This window comes from Sturnira hondurensis, unplaced genomic scaffold, assembly GCF_014824575.4.
Source record: "Sturnira hondurensis isolate 20B ecotype Veracruz unplaced genomic scaffold, ASM1482457v3 Scaffold0021143, whole genome shotgun sequence".
Classification (NCBI taxonomy): domain Eukaryota; kingdom Metazoa; phylum Chordata; class Mammalia; order Chiroptera; family Phyllostomidae; genus Sturnira; species Sturnira hondurensis.
In genome coordinates this window covers 5,005,315-5,023,040 of record NW_028093774.1, presented here as the reverse complement: position 1 = coordinate 5,023,040, position 17,726 = coordinate 5,005,315, and the positions used below count along the sequence as shown (strand labels likewise).

General features: G+C 55.9%; 1 protein-coding gene across 1 annotated transcript in view; it reads left to right on the top strand.

Moving 5' to 3' along the window:
* The first annotated feature begins 1,843 nt into the window (after nucleotides 1-1,843).
* The window catches only part of CUNH14orf132 (chromosome unknown C14orf132 homolog), a 32,556-nt gene continuing 16,673 nt past the window's right edge, over nucleotides 1,844-17,726 (top strand). Inside the window, exon 1 of the mRNA XM_037031494.1 lies at nucleotides 1,844-2,035. Coding sequence (XP_036887389.1) covers nucleotides 2,009-2,035 — 27 coding nt within the window. The 5' untranslated portion in view covers nucleotides 1,844-2,008. The remainder of the gene's footprint in view (nucleotides 2,036-17,726) is intronic.

Sequence of the window (17,726 nt, the reverse complement as noted above, 5' to 3'; positions counted from 1 at the left end):
CTAGTCAGGCCAACCAGGGCTCGTGTGAGGCCCTGCAGCATTGGGAGGGCCACCCGCTCCACTCAGTCCACCAGTTCAAATGCCCGTCTCCTCCAGAAGCACCCTCGTGGGCAAATTCAGAAATAAAGTTTCACCAGCTCTCTGGGATCCTGTGGCCCAGTCAAGTCCACACATAAAATGGAATGGAATTAACGGGGGGAGGGACGAGCAACAAATGGAACAGAATGGAGGGAGGGACGAGCAACTAACGGAACAGAACAGACAGCGGAGAAACAGGCCTGCCCGAAGATGGACACCTGGCGAGCAGAAAGGGCAGAAACGGCCAAGAAAGGTGCTGGGGTCACTGACTATTAATATGAGAAAAATGAAATGGCTTCCTTAACCCATCCCAGATAGATCAGTTACAAAAGGGCTGAAATACAAAAAATAAAAATAAAAAATAAAAAACTACAGGAGAGCATCTTTATGGTCTCCAGTTGGGAAAGGATTTCTTAAACAGGGGCTACTTGTATAGAGAAGTATTAATAAGCTTTCACAAAATTAAAATTAGGACCTTCTGTTCGGTGCTTCTTCCTACATGGGCATGGATCCCGTCCTGAGAACCGCCCTCCTGACCTCATTACCTATTTCTCAAAGGCCCCACCTCCAGCTAGTCACACTGGGGAGTAGGGCTCCCACCCCACACTTTGAGGGGAACACAAAGGCAGTCTCCACCAGTCAGTGAGGCACCCACAGCCCCTCACTGGGGCTGTCCCAGTCCCAGAGCCCCTGCTGGCTCCCACCTGCTCGGTGGCCCTTGAACACCCCCCTCCCTCTCTCTGCGGCACAGCGTACTTGCCCTAGACAAACCCTCCCAGTCCTGGGCCACCTCCCTCACAGGCACCGTGAGGCATCGCTCATGGTGACGAGGGAAAGGCCCTGGGAGGGACACCACCAGGAAAGACCCAGTAATACTCACTGAGACCTGTCAGATCACCAGCCATTCCCTACCAGTGGCCGTTTAGAGACAACTCTCCTGAGGACACACACACTAGGGAAAAGGCCCCTCTGGGCATCTCTGCTGTTGCCCTCACTTCAGCTGCCCCATCTGCCCGATTTGGGATTCCACAGTGAGGTAAGGGAACGTCCTAACAGCCAAAGAGTCCAGCTTTGCAGGCTGTGCCCTGTGCCATCCTAGAAGGCACCGTTCCTGGCCCAGTCTCTGTTGCCTTATTAGCCATGTGGCAGCTCACAGGTCTTGAAGACACCAGGTGTCAGATACATTTTGTCATTTAATTCTCAGGTTCTGCTGTCTTCATTTTGCAGATGAGGACGCCCAGGCACAGAGAGACGCTGCCTTGCCCCGGCCATACAGAAGAGCAGAGCTGGCATTTCAACGTCCTTCTGCCCAGCGCCAGAGCCCCCAGCATGCCCTACTCTGTGCGCTCGGGCTTGGCACGGAAGCTGGGCCACCCGAGTCCCCATCTTCTGGCCTGGAAACCAGGCATGTCAGCCCCAGGAAAGCACTGCCCGCTGCGCCCGATGGGCTGGCCTCAATGGCTGGGGGAGGGAGCACCAAGAGCCCTGGACTTGGGTTCAAGTCTGATTCCAGCACCGACCAGCTGGGCCAGGACGGCTTCAGTTTCTCCATCCGGCCCACGCAGAGACGAGCTAGCGAGAGCTCAGGGATTCCGCCGCCCCGCCCTCAGGGGTGGGGCTGGAAGTGGTCACGTGGAGGGGCACCCAGTTCCCCCGGAGCCCCTCCCCGCTCCTCCCCCCCAACTCCGGGCCCTCCGCCCAGTTTCTGTCTGGACCCGAGAGCGCCAAGCCCGCCCAGCCCGCCCGTCGAGCTGGGGACCGGCTGCTGAGGTCGGCGCTGTAGCCTCCGGGTCCGAGGGCGCCTGCGAGCTGCTCGGTTCCCTCCGGGCCCGCCGTGCAGGCGCTGGACCAGCGGCATCAGCAGCAGAGCGGCAGCAGCAGTGACGATTCGAGCACTGGCCGCAGCAGCAGCCGCGACAACAGTGACACCATGGATCTGTCCTTTATGGCCGCGCAGGTAACGGGACGCCTTCCCTGCGCGCCCCACGCCACCAAGTTTGGGCAGGTCCGGGGCTACAGTCTCGCCCTCGGCACTGGTGCTGGATGCGCAGGAGGGTTCGGGCTGGGCTGTGGCACCAGCTGGGGATCCATGTCCCTGTCCTTTGTCCAGACCTGGGGCATCCCCACCTGGTGCTTGCGCCGGGGATTTCGGGCTCGGTTCCCCGGGGGTGGGACTGGCCTTGTGCTCAGAGCTCATTGGGTTCACTCTTTCCCAGGCTGCCAGGGGCCTGGGCAATGGGAGGCGCCCTGTCCCTCTCCTCCCCTCTCCACCACCTGCTGTCCCCCTCGGATATCCCCAGCCCCTCAAAGGCTGGGCGGCCCAGATGTGTGCATCTGGATGGGCCGGCAACCTCTGTCTTCCGGAGGCCCCTGGCAGTCTGCCACTTGCTCCCCACTTCGCTCTCTCCTCTTTAAGCGAGACCAGAGCCGGAGCGAGGTGGCTGCTTTGTGACCTGCCAAGCGCCAGGCGGAGATGGTTTGTTTTATCCTGTTTTGCTTTGTGCTGAGTCTGTGGCCATCCGCGTGGGGGCCTATAACTCTTCCCTTGATGCAAAACAGGTTCCCAGCGGCAGGGAAAACAGATGACTTCTCAGCGTTGGTCTTAGGGAGCCCCCTGAGGTCTGAGGGTGGGCGGTCTTTCTGTGTCTGTGCTGTGACTCTCCTGAACCAGAACAAAGGCACACACCCGCCTTCCCCAGCTGTCTGTGGCCTTTCCTGGCACCCGGTGCCAGTCTGACTCCGGGGAAGGGCCGTGTGTGCTCCGGGAGAGTGGGTTCCACAGCTCCTGTGAGGTTGGTTGTGTTGGGAGCCCAGACGCAGGAAGGCCACCGAGGTTCCCTCTGTCCCCTGGGTGTGTGGCAGGGCCCACTTGCTGCCGTTTCCTTGTCCAGGGAGTGGAGTTTCCTTTTCCCCCAAACTTCACTGTGGTGGAAGCCTGTTTGAAAAGTAACAAAACCTAGGCTGTAGGGACAGCGAGTGCCCAGATGCAGGCATGAAAGGGTGCAGGGTCCCTAAACTGAACCCAGGGAACCCCCATCCAGTCCCTGGCTGCCTCTTGACGGGTTTTCCATAATGCTACAGTGCTGGCCGTTTGTGCCGAGTTTTTCTGTCTCCTCTTTCTAACCCCATGTTTAAAGCATTGTCACATGGACATCAGTTTGCACGGGGGTGACTTAGCGGTGTGGAAACTGGGGTGGGCTCAGTGGGTTCATTTCTGGAGGGGGCAGACGCTCACCCAGGGTCTGTCTGCTTCCCTGCTGGGTCCCACCAAACAGCTGGCGTTTCTGCAGTTAAAAGATAAATTGATCTCTGCTCACCCTGGGGCTGGCTGGAGCAGCAGGAGTTGCTATGGTAACGGGGCAACATAAACATAGGGATTTTTAGCACCTATAGCTGAAACTGCCAGGAGATTTTTTTCTTTTTTGTTTATCATTGAAGTCTCATGTGGTCATTTTATTCCCACAGACAGAGGTTTGGGCATTAATTACCTGCTCAGTCCAGAAAGGAGCGGAGACACAAAGTGCCACCCAATGGGGAGAGACACTAAGGTTTACCGAGCACCTGCTGGGTGCCAGACGCTGGGCACGCACACCCTTCCACTCAGTGAGTCCTTGCAGGTCGGCGACCCGGGTGCTGCTGTCCCTGTCTTATAGACCAGGAGATCAGACTTCCGCCCGGTTCGGTCATTCTCCCAGGACGCGCCGTGGGTACAGGGAAGAGCTGGGTCTGCAGTCTTGGTCTGCACACCTGTGGTACTCAGACCCTGCTTCCCACTTCGGTGCTCCACCTTGAACACAGTCCCACAGGCAGGGCAGGCATTTAATGTGGCTCGTCTCCTCCTCTTCCCGGGAGCGGGTCTGGCCGTGGCGTGCCGTGTTCTAGCAGGTGGTGTTCCAGTGTCTCCCTGCCCCACGAGGCAGGCACTTATACCCCTTTGTCTGAAGAGTTAACAGTACTCAGCCAGTGTGGGAGCTCAGCACACACTCTGAGTGTGCAGTGGCTGCCAGGTGTGCGTGAGTGTCCCCACGCAGCAGTAGTGGGCGGTTTGACAGAGAAATGGCAGTGCCACCACCCACTTGCTCAGCACGTGTTGAGTGCCTGCCTTGTGCCTCGCTCTGTGTCTCGGGGACGGGGACGCTGGGGCAGAGAGTTGAACGGGACCTGGACGTCCTCCCTGGCTGCTCCCAGGCTATTGGAGAAGTGATGAGCCAGGCCACCTCCAGCACGAGTGACGGAGGAGGCTGACACGTAGTAGGTCCTCCACAGGTGTCTGTCCATTAGATGGTTGGGCGAGTGCCAGACCAGAGGCGTGGCAGGGAAGGGCATTCTCAGGAAACAGCGAATTCCAGTGTCAGGTGCTCTCCCAAACACCTGCCCTCCTCAGGACTCTGAGGGTAGACACACTGGTGGATAAGAACAGATAGGGTCCCCTGCAGGCCTGCAACAGGGCATTGTAGGCAGAGGTGTGAAGGAGCGAGGCCCTGACCACAGTCCCAGAATCCCAGGGGAGCAGGAGGGCGGGGCCCAGGAAAGCTGGCAGAGAGCAGCCAGGGCCGAGCGACCGAAGGTGCTGCCAGATAGAAGGAGACAGCCACCCTATCAGTAAGTAGAGGATGCTGCTGCAGGTCACTGAGCAGGGACGGGTTTGTCACTGAGGCAGTGGCTTGGGAAAACCCCAGTCCCAGGGGAGGACCGAGGAGGGAGGGTGGGTGGGGTCAGGAGCGAGCCTCTGCTTGACAGATGGAGCAAAGAAACCCCGAACCCAAGCCCCTTCCCCTGGGAATGCTGTGAAGCGTGAGTCCTGCTCTAAGGGCGTCCCCGCTCTGCCGAGATGCAGAGGCTCTGAGGCCTCTGTACTGTGGGAAGGAATGGACGTGTAAGGTGCCTACTGTGTGCTGGCCCAGCACAGGGGGTGAACCAGAGGAACAAGGAGTGCCTGTCCCCATGTCCCTAAATTGTAACCCCTCCCCCTAACCTCCCCCCCTCCCCCACCGCTGTAAAACAAGCTCGCCCACGGCAGGAGCTCAGTCTACTTTCGTCCTGCACTGTCCCTCAGTCACTAGCCCAAACCCTGGCGTCCCCAGACGTTGCTGCCGTTGGAAACACCTGGGGGCTCCTATCGGCCCCCGCGCCACCCTAGGCCCTGCCTTCCGTGTCAGGGACAGCAGCAGATGTCAGGGTTTCTTTTTCATTTCCCAGTGGATTCCAATGTGCAGTCAGGAGTGAGACCCAGGCTTAAGTCCTCACTGTAGGGCTGTGCCCCCTCCCTCCCTTCTCAGGAGGGAACAGATCCTTGGCCCTTTGGTCCCTTTTAGATCATGAAAGTCACGTGGTCCCCGGAAGTCACCCCAGCCTCCATTCAGCAAGTTCAAATAGAGAGATCCAGAATAATGTAACCTGGGAACTCGCTCCAAAATTGAGGTTCTATCTCCTTCCAGACCACCCCTGCCACGGGTGGGAAACCTGGAGCCTGGGGTGGGCATCTTTGTGGTTCCCACGGCACAGACGGGGAGGAAATGGGGATCCGGGGAGGCTCAGCCGCAAAGCAGAAGAGCCGGGAGGGGGGCCCTCGCTACGCATCAGCTTCACAGGCTCACAGATCCTCTGATTATGTACATTTTTAAAATAAGTCATTAGAGAGGCTGGTGTTCATTTCTTAGGGCTGCTGAAGCAAATTACCACGCTGAGCGGCTTCGAACAACAGAAATGCAATCTATTCCAGCTCCGCAGACTGGAATCCGGAGTCGTGGGTCTGCCGGGCCGTGGCTTGTCAGAAGGCTGCGGGCGGAAGGTGGTCACGCCTCCCTCCTAGCGCCGTGGCGTAGCCTGCAGTCCTCAGTCTCCCTGGCTTGTAGGTGCCTCACTGCGATCTCGGCCTCCGTCCTCACTCATCTCTCTGTGTCTCCCCATATCAGGACACCCATCATATGGCAGTAGTGCTCACCCTCATAACTTCATCTTAACTTGATTATACCTGCAGAGGTCCCCTTTTCAAAGGTCACATTCACAGGTACCAGGACTTAGGACTTCTGTACATCTTTTTAGGAAATGCAGTTCAACCCATGGCAGGGTCTGAAGACCCATAGAGAATAGAGATCTTGGTTCTTGTGTTACCAGCCACTGGTCTTCGAGAGGCAGTGGACCGATCCCTGGTCAGAGCCTCAGTTTCATCACCTGTGAAAGGGGGGCAATGTCACCTTCCCAGCTGCTCATCTAGTCATTCAGCAAATGAGCCCTCCCTACCTGGAGTGCTAGGGAGGGAGGGGTCAAGGGCCCTATGTGACCCGTGCACCTGAGCTCCCAGGGCACCTGTGTCAGGGGGTAGACACAGGTGTCCTAGGAGCCCAGAGGTGGCACCCAGCCAAGCCCCGGAGGTCAGGGAAGTCTCCTGTAGGTTTGAATTGAGCAGAGTTTGAGGGACGCTCAGCTGTTATGGAGACAAAGAGAGAGGTCGTCCCAGCGGGAGGGGACGCATCGTTTGTGAAGGCTGGGGTGGAACGGGGCTGTACAAGGTGTCTCCTGCTGAGGGTGGAGGGTGTGAGTGCCCACGTGATCAGGCCAAGGTAGGAGATGAGACCAGGGAGACTGGGGCCAGGCAGGTGGCTTCATGGGCCCGAACAGGATGGGCTGAGGGGCGGGGCGACCCAGAGGGCAGGGGTCTGGCTGCAACTGCTCGCTTGTGCCGCCCAGATTCGCAGGCCCAGGGCTGCGGGTCCTCCGGGTTTTCAAGGAACTGAACATTTGATTGGTACCTGCCAAGGATTTTCAAACCTTGGCGACTAATTAATTTTTTTAACAAACCAACCAACCAACCGTGTCATGAGCAGTTTCACTTACTTCTTGCTTAGTATTTCACTTACTCAGTGGCTTAAAGCAATACTTTGTTTTTGGCTCACAGTTTTGTGGCCCGAGTTTGGGGGGGATTTGGGCAGCATGATTCCACTCTGACGGCATCAGCTGGGGCTCTGAGGCTCCTTCACACACATCTGGTACCCCTGAGCAACCTGACGCCTCTCTGTGCTCCAAGTTTCAGCCTGCGGGTGCCTCTGCAGCAGCCAGGCCCCTCCCACTGGGGTGGCCTTGGGGACTTCTTGTGTGGCGCTGCCTCCCCTCCAAGAAGCATTCCCAGGTGGCAGCTGTGAAACCTCTTATGCCCTGGCCTTGCAAGGCCCAGGGGGTCGCTAACTCTGCTTTCCTTTGGTCAGGAGTCCTGAGGCCAGCCCAGATTTAAGGGAAGGGGATGAGATCTCACCCATCAATGTGGGGGCAGCGTGGGCATCCAGGAGGCAGGACAGGAACAGGTGGCAGCTGTTCTCGGGGTGCTGGTTGCTCCATGAACCAAACAGAGGTGTGTGGGCCGGGTTCATCCTGTGGCCGCCAGTGTAATCTCTCTAGACTGGACAGGGCGTGGACAGAGCCAGACAAAACCTGTGGTCAATGGCCAAGCCTGGAGAGAAGTCAGTTATCACTAGGTGGTAGGCCGTGACTTGGTTAGGGGGAACCATACGAACCTGCTGATATTTGACCACTTTTGACCCACAAAATGACCTTTCACATCGTCAGCATAGTAGGACCTACCCGGTAAGACAGTAAGGCCCCTGAGAGACCGAAAGCCCTGGGGCATGGGGTGGGGTGAGGAGGCCTGGCGGAGAGTGGTGGGTCGCTACCTGCTGGAGACCCCTGAGGAGGTGCCTCCCTCTACTCAGAGAGGGGACCCTCCCCCACTCCTCCCATTAGCCCGACTCACAGAACGCGGGCCTTCCCCAGGAGGGAGGACACCGTGGCACCTGGCACATTGTGTTGACCGTGGGTGGGTCTTTCTGGAAGACCACACGTGTGGTGTGGTCTAGTTATAGCTGAGATGCTGATACACCCCCCGCAAGCCCCCCTTTCTCCATTTCTCTCTCCTTCCGGACCTCGAGAGGCTCGACGTTCATTTGCATTTTAATCATTTTTCGTGGAGAGGAAAACAACACAAAAGACATCTGGTGGTGTGGAAGTAGCATGAGTATTAGCCCTTGGGAGGGTTCTAGCTACACTCGGGGACCATTCCAAGGGATCTGCACGGAACCAGCAGAATGCTGCCCCGCTGGAGGAACCTGGCACTGCCCCGGAAAATTGGGTTCTAAGGAGGCTGGCACACTGCTACTTAGAGAGTGTTTTCCCCAGCCAGGGACTGCTCCTTTTCCTTGAAGCAAGAATTACCATAAAAATACAAATCATCTATTATCTCAAATGTTTTTAACTGAAGGGTCTGGCTTGTACTTCCAATTCCCGGAAAAAAGATTTAAATATTTTATCATTCTACATAGACCTGCCTCAGGAGAGAATGTGGGGCTACCTGTTTGCAGGAGTGTGACAAGCAGTTAAGGAGAAAGGAAACATCTGTAGTGCTTCTTGTAGACCAGACTTGCAGGTGGTGTTTCAGGAGCCAAGGCGTTGCATTGGACTTGGAATAATCACGTCTCACAGAGCTGAGAAAACTGGGCCATCTGGGGGTGGACTGCGAGGCTCCAGTTAAAAACTCGAAGTATTTTTCAGAGTGCCTGCTGCGTGCCCAGCCCTGCTTGGAGGGGGAAGGGTCTGAACCCCACTTCCTCCAACTCTGAGAGGATGGGAACCCATTTCAGTTCACTCCCTCCCTGTGTTCTGTCCCCTAAAGATGTCCCTGTACCTTCTCATCCTAGCTGCCACGTATCAAATACTTAGGGAGTACCAGGCGGCCCTGTGTTGAATAATACACGGAATCTCACTGCATCCTTGTAAGAGGTCCATGGGGTAGATGACTTTACAACCCATTTTATAGATGAGGAAACTGAGGCTTATAGAGGCAAAGTCGGATCTCTGTGCCACCTCCGCCTCTTCTTAAAATCTGACCTGACGATCCCTACCTCCTGATGGGAGCACTTGAACCATTTACATTTAATGTGATGTTTTGTGTAGTTGGGTGTAAATCTATGATCTCGCTGGGTTTTTTTTTATTGGTCCCATCCATTCTTTGTTGTTTTTTCCCTTTCCTCTTTTTCTCCCTTCTTTTGGATTAAGTGACAAGTTTTTATTCCACATTGTGTCCTCTGTTGGCTTATTAGCTATAACCCCTTGGTTTTGTTATTTCAGTGGTTACTTTAGGATTTGGGGTTTATATCTGTGACTTAGCGCAACCTGTCGGCAAGTGAAATTGTTTCTCTTCGCACACAGTGCCAGGGCCTTCCCATAATACACTTCTCTTTCTCCCCCTCAGCTTCTGTGCTATTATTGTTGCAGGCTTCACCTCCACATCTGTTATAAACCTTACAGTACATGGCTGTGCCTGTTAAAAGTCACTTACCTTTTAAAGAGACTTAAACAGTAGGAAAGAAATCCTACGTAGTTTCCCATGCGGTTATTGTTCCCCGTGTTCTTCATTCCTTTGTGCAGATTGATTTTTTTCCCTGCCTAACAGACTGTAACGCTTCTAGTCGTGCGGAAACGCTGGGGATGGATTCTTTCAGCTTCTATACGTCTGGGGAAAGAAGTCTTTTTTGGCTTTCATTTTCGAAAGTTTTTCTGAAACTGGGCATAGAATTCTAGCCTGACAGCTTGCTTTTCAGAATCTCACTCACCCACCACCTTCCTGCTCGCATCGTTGCTGGTGTGAAACCTGCTGTCATTTCTCTTATCCCTCGGAACACAATGTGTCTTTTTTCCCCTTTGGCTGCTTTTACAGTTTTCTCTGTGCTGACTTGAAGCAGATTGATTGTAATGTGCCTTCGGGTCATTTTTCTTCATGTTTTTTTTCTGCATGGAGTTTGAGAGCTTCCTGCACCTGTGGGTTTCCACCAGAAATTTTTCTGTCCTTCTCCATACCCAATCCCCAGTTTTATTGAGATATAGTTAACATTGTATAAAGTTCAATGTGTTTAACGTAATGGTGCATTGGTAGGTGTATATATCGCAACACGAATATAAACTTAGTTCTATTCATCTGCTCACTTAGTACCGCAATAAACTTAACGTTCAACTGCTCGTATAGTAGCAATTCTGTGTGTTGGGTGTGACCAGCACTTTTCAAATCGACTGTCTTAGAAGCTTTCGGTGGGCAATACAGTATTGTTCACTAGAGTCGCTGCGCTGTCCGTGACATCCCGGGACTGACTTATCCCGTAACTAGAAGGGCATACCTTTTGACTGCCTGTGCCCTACCGCCGCACCCGCGGCCTCCGGCAACCACCAGTGCGGTCTGTTTCTGTGAGTCTGGGGTTTGTAGCTGCCATGTGTAAAGGAGGTCATGCAGTATTTGTCTGCCTGACTGACTTGACTTAGCTGGGCTCCCCAAGGTCCATCTGTGATTTCACAGATGGCAAGATTCCCTTCTGCTCATGGCTGAATATATTCCACTGCGTGTGCGTGTCACATTTTTAACCGATTCCTTCACCTACAGAGGCGTGGTTTGTTTCCACCTCCTGGCCACTGCGCAGGGAATGCTGCAGGGAATGTGGGGTGCAGACACCTTCTCAGGGAACCGGCATCGTTTCCTGCCTACACGCCCCCAGGAGTGGAGCTGCTGAATCACATGCTAGTCCCGTCTTTAAATTCTTAATCTGACTTTTGGAGCCTCGATCCTGGTTTCCCTGGTGGCTACACCAGCGTACATGCCCAGGAACCGTGTGCAGCGGCCCCTTTTCCCCTGCACCCTCACTGGCACCGGTCACCTGCCGCCTGTGGCACCCTAACGGGCCAGGCGCATCTCACTGTGGTTCCACTTTACGTTTCTGTGATGATCGGTGACGCTGCATGCATGTCCCCGTGTGTGCTGGCCGTCCGAGTCTCTCCTTTGGGGGAGATGACTGTTCAGGTCCTTTGCCTGTTTTTAATTGGATTGTTCGGGGGCTTTGGCCCCGGGGTTCAGGTTCCCTCTCTGCGTGCTCCTCTGGATAGATCAGGCTGCCTGAAGTTGTCTCCCAGCTCCCTGGTGCTTGTCATTCTCTTTTTCAGTCTTTTTTCTGTCTCTTTCGTTTTGGATGGTTATGGCTATGTCTTCAAGTTCACCAGTATTTTCTTTGAATCGCTGGTCTCTGTTAATCCCGTCCTGTGTATGATGCTGGACATTGTAGTTTTCATGCCTAGAAGCTTAATTTGGGTCTTTTTTTTTTTTTGTATCTTCCATTCTCTTCCTAACACACTCAGTGTTTCCTCTAGCTTTTTGAACTTGCGGAATAGCGTTACAACAGTGTTTTAATGTCCTTTCTCCTAATTCTAAATCCAGGCCCTGTTGGGACTGGTTTTGCTGGATTGTTTCTTCCCTTCTTCGGGTCAGCCTTTCCTGCTGCTTTGCATGGCTCATGACTTCTGCTTGGATGCCAGGCACGGTGAACTTTACCTGTGTGCAGGCTGGGTTTTCTCATAGTCCTAGAAATATTCTCAAGCTTTGCTCCGGAACGCAGTTACTTGGAAACAGTGTGACCGTTTAGGTCTGGCTTGTAAGACGTGGGACCAGAGCCACCTGTAGGCTGAGCGTCTGTTTCTCACCACGGAGGCAGGGCTGTTTGGAGTATTCTACGCGGGCCCCGTGCGCTATGAGACATTTTAAAGACTGGGTGAGTCAGGCACTGTGTGTGGCCTGTGTGTGGCCTATGCGTGCACCAGGCCATGTCCCCTGAATCCTCCTGCGTGATCCTTCCCTGTCTCTGGTGGTCTCCTCACACACGTCCTCTGCCGAATGCCTGCAGACCTTCTGCAGACCTCCAGGACACTCGGTCCGGACAGCTGTCTCCTCTCCACACTCTGCCCTGTGCTCTCCGGCTGCCTCAGTCTCCCCAGCTCTCACTCCTGTGTCTCCAACCAGGGAGTCTGCTGGTCTCTGCCTGGGTTCCCTTCCCTGCTCCACGGCACAAACACTCAGGCGGTAAACTGAGGCAGTTGAGGGGCTCGCCTTGTTTGTTTCCATCTCTCAAGGCTCGCTGTTCTTCGTGGCCTGATGTCCGATGTCTTGAAAGCCATTTGCATGTATTTTGTCCCTTTTTTGTTGTTTCATTTGGGATGGTAAATCCAGTCCCTGATTCTCCATCTTGGCTGGCGGCAAATTTTCTTTTTGAAGATTTTGTTTATTTATTTTTAGGGAGAGGGGAAGAGAAGGAGAGAAACATCAGTGTGTGGTTGCTTCTTGCACACCCCTTCCTGGGGACCTGGCCACAAGCCAGGCATGTGCCCTGACTGGGAAATGAACTGGCAGCCCTCTGGTTTGCGGGCCAGTGCTCAATCCACTGAGCCTCACCGGCCAGGGCTGGAAGCAGAGTTTTCTTAAGTCTGTGCTCCCAACGCCCCTATTTCTCCCCCCCCCCTCCCCTTCCCTTGGGGAGAAGGAATGCGACAGCTGAGTCTGGCCTACGCCTCCCCTCCCAGCGGTGGGACCTGGTCCGGCATTACTCTGTCTCTTCTGAATGAGCTCACACGCAGGTGATGGGCACACTTGCCTTACGGGGGGTCTCTGGTGCCAGAACTGGGGAACCTGACCTGTGCATGGACAGACCACGCTCCTCTCCACACTGCCCCTGCCTCTTGAGCTCCCTCAGGGTGTCCTGTGACCGTATGTTCCACGGGACACGGATAGAACCTGAGGGGGAATCAGGTGGGAGGCCCATGTGCCGGTGGCCAGAGGTCGGGCAGCTCAGTGACCAGGGCTGGGTTCCCTTAGGCTCGGTCCCAGGCCCCTGGGCCCCTGGGCGAGCCTCATTCCCCAGAAGGATGCAAGCGAGAGGGTGGGGAGCAGGGCGCTCCAGCCTCACCCCCACTGGGGCAGCAGCCAACAGGTGGGACTCTGTCCCCTCCAGACCCCCCACAGCCCCTCCTCCGTCTCCTTGGCATAGCACTCGGGGAGCTGATTTCAAGTTCATTGTAATCCGGCGTCCAGTGGCTTTGAGGGAGACAGAGCGGGTAGACTAATGAGCTTCCAGACCCTACACTCCTGCCTGTCTCTGCCCAGCTGTGACTGTGCCACTCATACCACCTGGCCCCTCTCTGATGCCCAGGCGGTCCTTCCTCCTTCCTGTGGAGAGTCAGATGACCAAATCAATGAGGCAGGGTGAGCCCTGCAGGCAGCAAGCCACAGAGACACCCCATGCTGTGTTGGGGTGTCGAGGAGCCACAGAGGAGCTATCGCCAGCCTGTCTCTGTCACCTTCACCAACATCCTACGAGCACATGACATGCAGGACATGGCTCTCAGGTGTGCAAACAGGCGAGGCAGGTGGAGATTAATAAGGCAGAGGAGGGCAAGGCCCTGTGTGGGCAGTGCGACTGATCACAAACCCATTCCGAGAGGAGGAGACTGAGGGCGTGGCCCCCGGTCACCAGGTAGGAGACTGGGGCCCAGGTGCCAGAGCAGGACAGCAGCTGGTGGATCACGCGTGTTGCAGTGGGAGTGAGGGCACTCTGAGCCTCAGACACGTGTGGTCCTGTGTCACAAACCTCCGCAGCCCAGCCATCTGTTACTTCGGTTCTCTGCCCACTGCCTGTGTGGACAGAGTGGATGGTGGCTCAAACACATTATTCCAAAGGGCAGACAGGCTGGCGCCAGAGAAGGGGCGGGACCCCAGGAAGCTGGAAGGATGAGGAGAGGTCTGGGGGGGAAGACACTTGCTCCTTCTAGAAGTGACCTTCCCTCCCCCTCCTCTAGTCCCCAAAGCTGCATCCAGTTCTCCTCCAAAGCATCCCTCCCGCCTGAGGTTCCTGTTTCGTTTATGTCAGGCGCTGCACAGGCCAGGCCCAGATCTGGTGAATATTTCATAAACAAACCGAGAGAGGCAGAAGCAGTGAAAGCGCAAGAAAAACTGGATGGAAAATCATATCTTAAATCAGCTTGCCGGCATCCCTCCTGGGGTCTGCATCGCAGCTGTCCCCAAGGCCACCAGTCACCAACAGCACCCAGTCCTGCTCCTACATCCACACCCTGTCCCTGAAAACCCCCAGGTCCCAGCACCCTTCCCTGTCCCCTTCGGGGTGAATGCTGCTTGCCCGACCAGGGGCTTCCCATGTAGCATTTCGGTCCCTCCTCTGAACAGGCCCATGGTGTGAACCTGCAATAACTGTGGTGTGAACCTGTGATGCCTGTAGTGTGTGAACCTATGATAACCGTGCAGTGCGCCTATGATAACTAGTGTGAACCTGTGGTGCTCCGTGGTGCCAACCTCTGATAACCTCCGTGTGAATTCGGTGTTCTTGCTGGGAGACCTGTAAGGACCCTGGTGTGAACCTGTGATAACTATGTACCGAACCATAATGACCGTGGTGCGAACCTGTGCTCACCGTGGAGCCCCCTGTGCTGGCCGCGGTGTTGATCTATGGTTTACTGGTGAGGAATGGGGCCCAGGGCAGTTCAGATGCCTGCAGGAGACAGTTGATGGGACTTGGGTTTGAATAGAAGGCTGACCCCTCTTGACCTCTGGACTTCACTGTCAAACCGGTGACTCAGATGTAAGGCCACCAGCCCTCCAGGTCGGCGTGGGACAGAGGCGTTTCCTAGGATGCAGGGCTTTTGGTGCTGAAACCTGAGCAGTTCCAGGCGAACCAGGGTAATTGATCACCCCACTCAGAGGTCAGCTGGCATTCAGAGGGCTTTCTGATCTCTGGGCCTTGGAGGAGGGCACCTCCAGCAGTCTGCAGGGGCAGGCTGTCCGGGAAGGCTTCCTGGAGGAGGTGGTGTCTGAAGCCTGCTATTAGGGGGCTTCCTCTCCTGCTGCTCTGCTTCTGAGCACTTGAACCTTTCTTGTAGGTCGCAGCAGCTCTGGTGTGGCCGCAGGCCCTGGAGGGAACAGGCTGGCAGGTCCTTGAGTTCCATACTCTGGGTTCCAGCTGGTGCCAGGCTCTGTCTGGTTTGGGGCATCCAGTGTTTGACACTGGGGCAGTGAGGCTCCTTGGAAGGAAGGGGCCCTAGGCAGGGTGAGTCCATGTGTCTGTCCCACTGGGAGAAGCCAGGTGTGCATCCCCTCTGCTCACCATACCTGTGATGCACAGGTGCACTGTCCAATGCTGACTCAGGGCCCCAGGGCTCCATGGCCCCCAGGTTCCCTCTGGGTTTGGTTCAGGCTCATTCCTGAGACTCGTCCCATGTGTTCAGGTCTCTGGGTGTCTGCCTGGAGGTGTTACCCACCCGGGGGCGCTGGTTCCCCATTGGGTAGGAGATGTTTGGTGGGAGAGTGCATGAAGCTCAGACCTCCACTCTCAGACCCACGTCCTGCTGTGCTAAAGGGACGTGGCATCGGAGGTCCCTCCACACAAGGCCAGTGCGTGTCCTGTGCGGGGCAGCGATGGGCTGTGGGGCTGAACCCAGGGCAGGCTCTGCGCCCTTGTTCAGGGCTGCCTTTGCAGCGGTGCCTCTTAGACCGCCTGCTGTCCCTCCACAAATTTTCTCCAGTCTGCACCACTGTCCTGTCCTCACAATACCCTGAAAAGCCGCCCCTTTGGAGGGACACACGCCCCTGTGTCCCCTTCCCTAGCTGTGCTTCCGTCTCTGGTAGAGGACACAACTGCCTTCAAATCTGGCTCCACTGTCTGCTGCCGCGTTCTGCCCGACCTGCCACCGAATGGCTCTGGACCTGTGTTCTTGCCTCTAACATCTGCCTGGAAGCGTAGAGCTGGATTGAGAAGAGCAAGGGCGCAGTGCCTGGCACTCAGCATTGTCTAGATCTAAGGAAGGGAGACCCAGGGAGGGGAACGGCCCTGTGTGTCGTCACTGGCTCAAGGACAGGGACCCGGGGGGTTGGGGTCACTGGTTACCCATGCTGGGGCCTCGTGGCTCCCTCGTGCTCCCACTGAGCGGCCTGGCTCCAGCTGGCGAAGTCTCGGACTCACGCCAGCCCCTGCCCACAACCTTCTCTCTGATGTGACAATCCAGTTCCCGCTGTCTGAGCTCCCTCTCGGGGCCTAGGGTGGTGCAGGGCGGCAGGTGGGATTCAGCATTGGTGTGGAAGCCCCTCTGTGCACCACCTTGTTTTACTTGCAAACTAAGTCTGTTCAAGGAAGCAAAAGCCTTCCGCTGCGTTCCTGAGTTTGAGACTCTGAGCGCGGTGGAGCCGACTGATGCTACTTTGGGGACTTGGCGGCCTGTGGGCTCCTACGGCCCTGGGGGCTAGAGAAGAGCCTCCCAGAGCAAAGGTGGTTCGGGACCTCAGGTGACCAAATAGTGTCCGTCAGCAAATATCCTCACAAATGAAAACAAGTATTCGTGGGCTTGAGATTACAAGTCAGCAGCTGTCAGAACCGTTGCGACGGTTCTGGTTGGAACACAGGCCCTGAACAGGAGGAGCCAGTGGAGGCGCGCCTTGCGGGGTGTGACCTCCTCAGGTCTTTATGTCTGTTGGCTCCTGAAGTCCTCACTGCACCCAAGGAGAGAGGTGCTCTCAGCCCCAGGTTACAGAAGAGAAGAGTAAGGCCCAGAGAGGGTGATGGACTGGTCTACGGTCACACAGCTCCTTGGTAGCCAGATCACACACGGGGTGCAGATGGCCCAGCGAGTTGTCTGGCACGTTCTCTCTGGAGGAGGATGTGGAATTATTTGGTTTTATTTGTCGCCGTTGGGCATGCGTGTGATTGCTCTGCATGTCGAGCTGTAAATTCATCTGAGGAGCTGCTTGCTCTTGTTGAAGAACAACCAAGGCCACCAGGAGACCCTGTGCACTGTCACACACACCTGGGCTCAGTGACGGATGCGTGTGTGTGTGTTGTGTGTGTGACACTGTGTTTTCTTTCAAGGAGAACTTGTCAGTCACCGTGTAACTAGTACGTAACAGATGAGGCCTTCGGGTGAGCAAGATGCAAAGAAATAAACACTTCGGCATCACCCACGGCTTTCTCACTAGCCCTCGCTGGGACAGTTCCCCTGCAACTTCATCTTCTGGGTTGGTAGCCTCACTCCTTCGTGGGGAGTTACGCAAACGCCCCAAGGACAGGTTTTCTGTCCAGCTGGTGCAGGTCTTCCCCGTGTGTTGAAGTCAAGAGCCCTCGAAGGCAGCTTTCTCCTCCGCTCCCCGCTTTTCTCCAGCAGGTCACGTGTGTCTGCTGTGTGCACAACATCTCTGGACTTCCCCACTGCCTGGTGGTCAGGGCGTCGTCCCCCAGGTTGGGTGAGGAAACGGGCCTGGGGGAGCTCGCACATCCGTTCGTGGGGACAGAGCCCGAATGGGCCTCTGGCGGATCCCAGCTCTCCTTCTTCTCCCTTCAGCCCTGTGACCAACACCACAGTCTCTGATGGTTCTCAGTTCATCATGGGGGGCCAGGCCAAAAAGACCAACGAATCTTTGGATCGCCCCTTTGTCTCTCTTCTCTTCTTTTCTTCCCTGCTGGTGGCAAAAGCTGACTCTGCGATTATGGCTGCCCACGTGCATCTTTGCCGTGACCATCTGAGGCAGCAGAGGGTCTTTCTCATCGGAGGAGGCCTTCTCTCCATAAACGCAGCGCCTGCCCCCAGCTCCCTCCGCAGTGACTCCTCGGAGCGCCCCCTTGCCAGACCCCCCAGGGAACAGGCCCAGATTCCTCTTTCAAACTTTGAAGCTGAAACTGGCCCAGTGTTTTCAACAGAGCGTCAAAGCGCTTCCCTCCCCACCCCGGGCTCCCCCCGCCAGGGCCGTGGAGCACCCCCTCTCTGGGGGGTGCTGGGCCTCCGCAGTCCGGGGG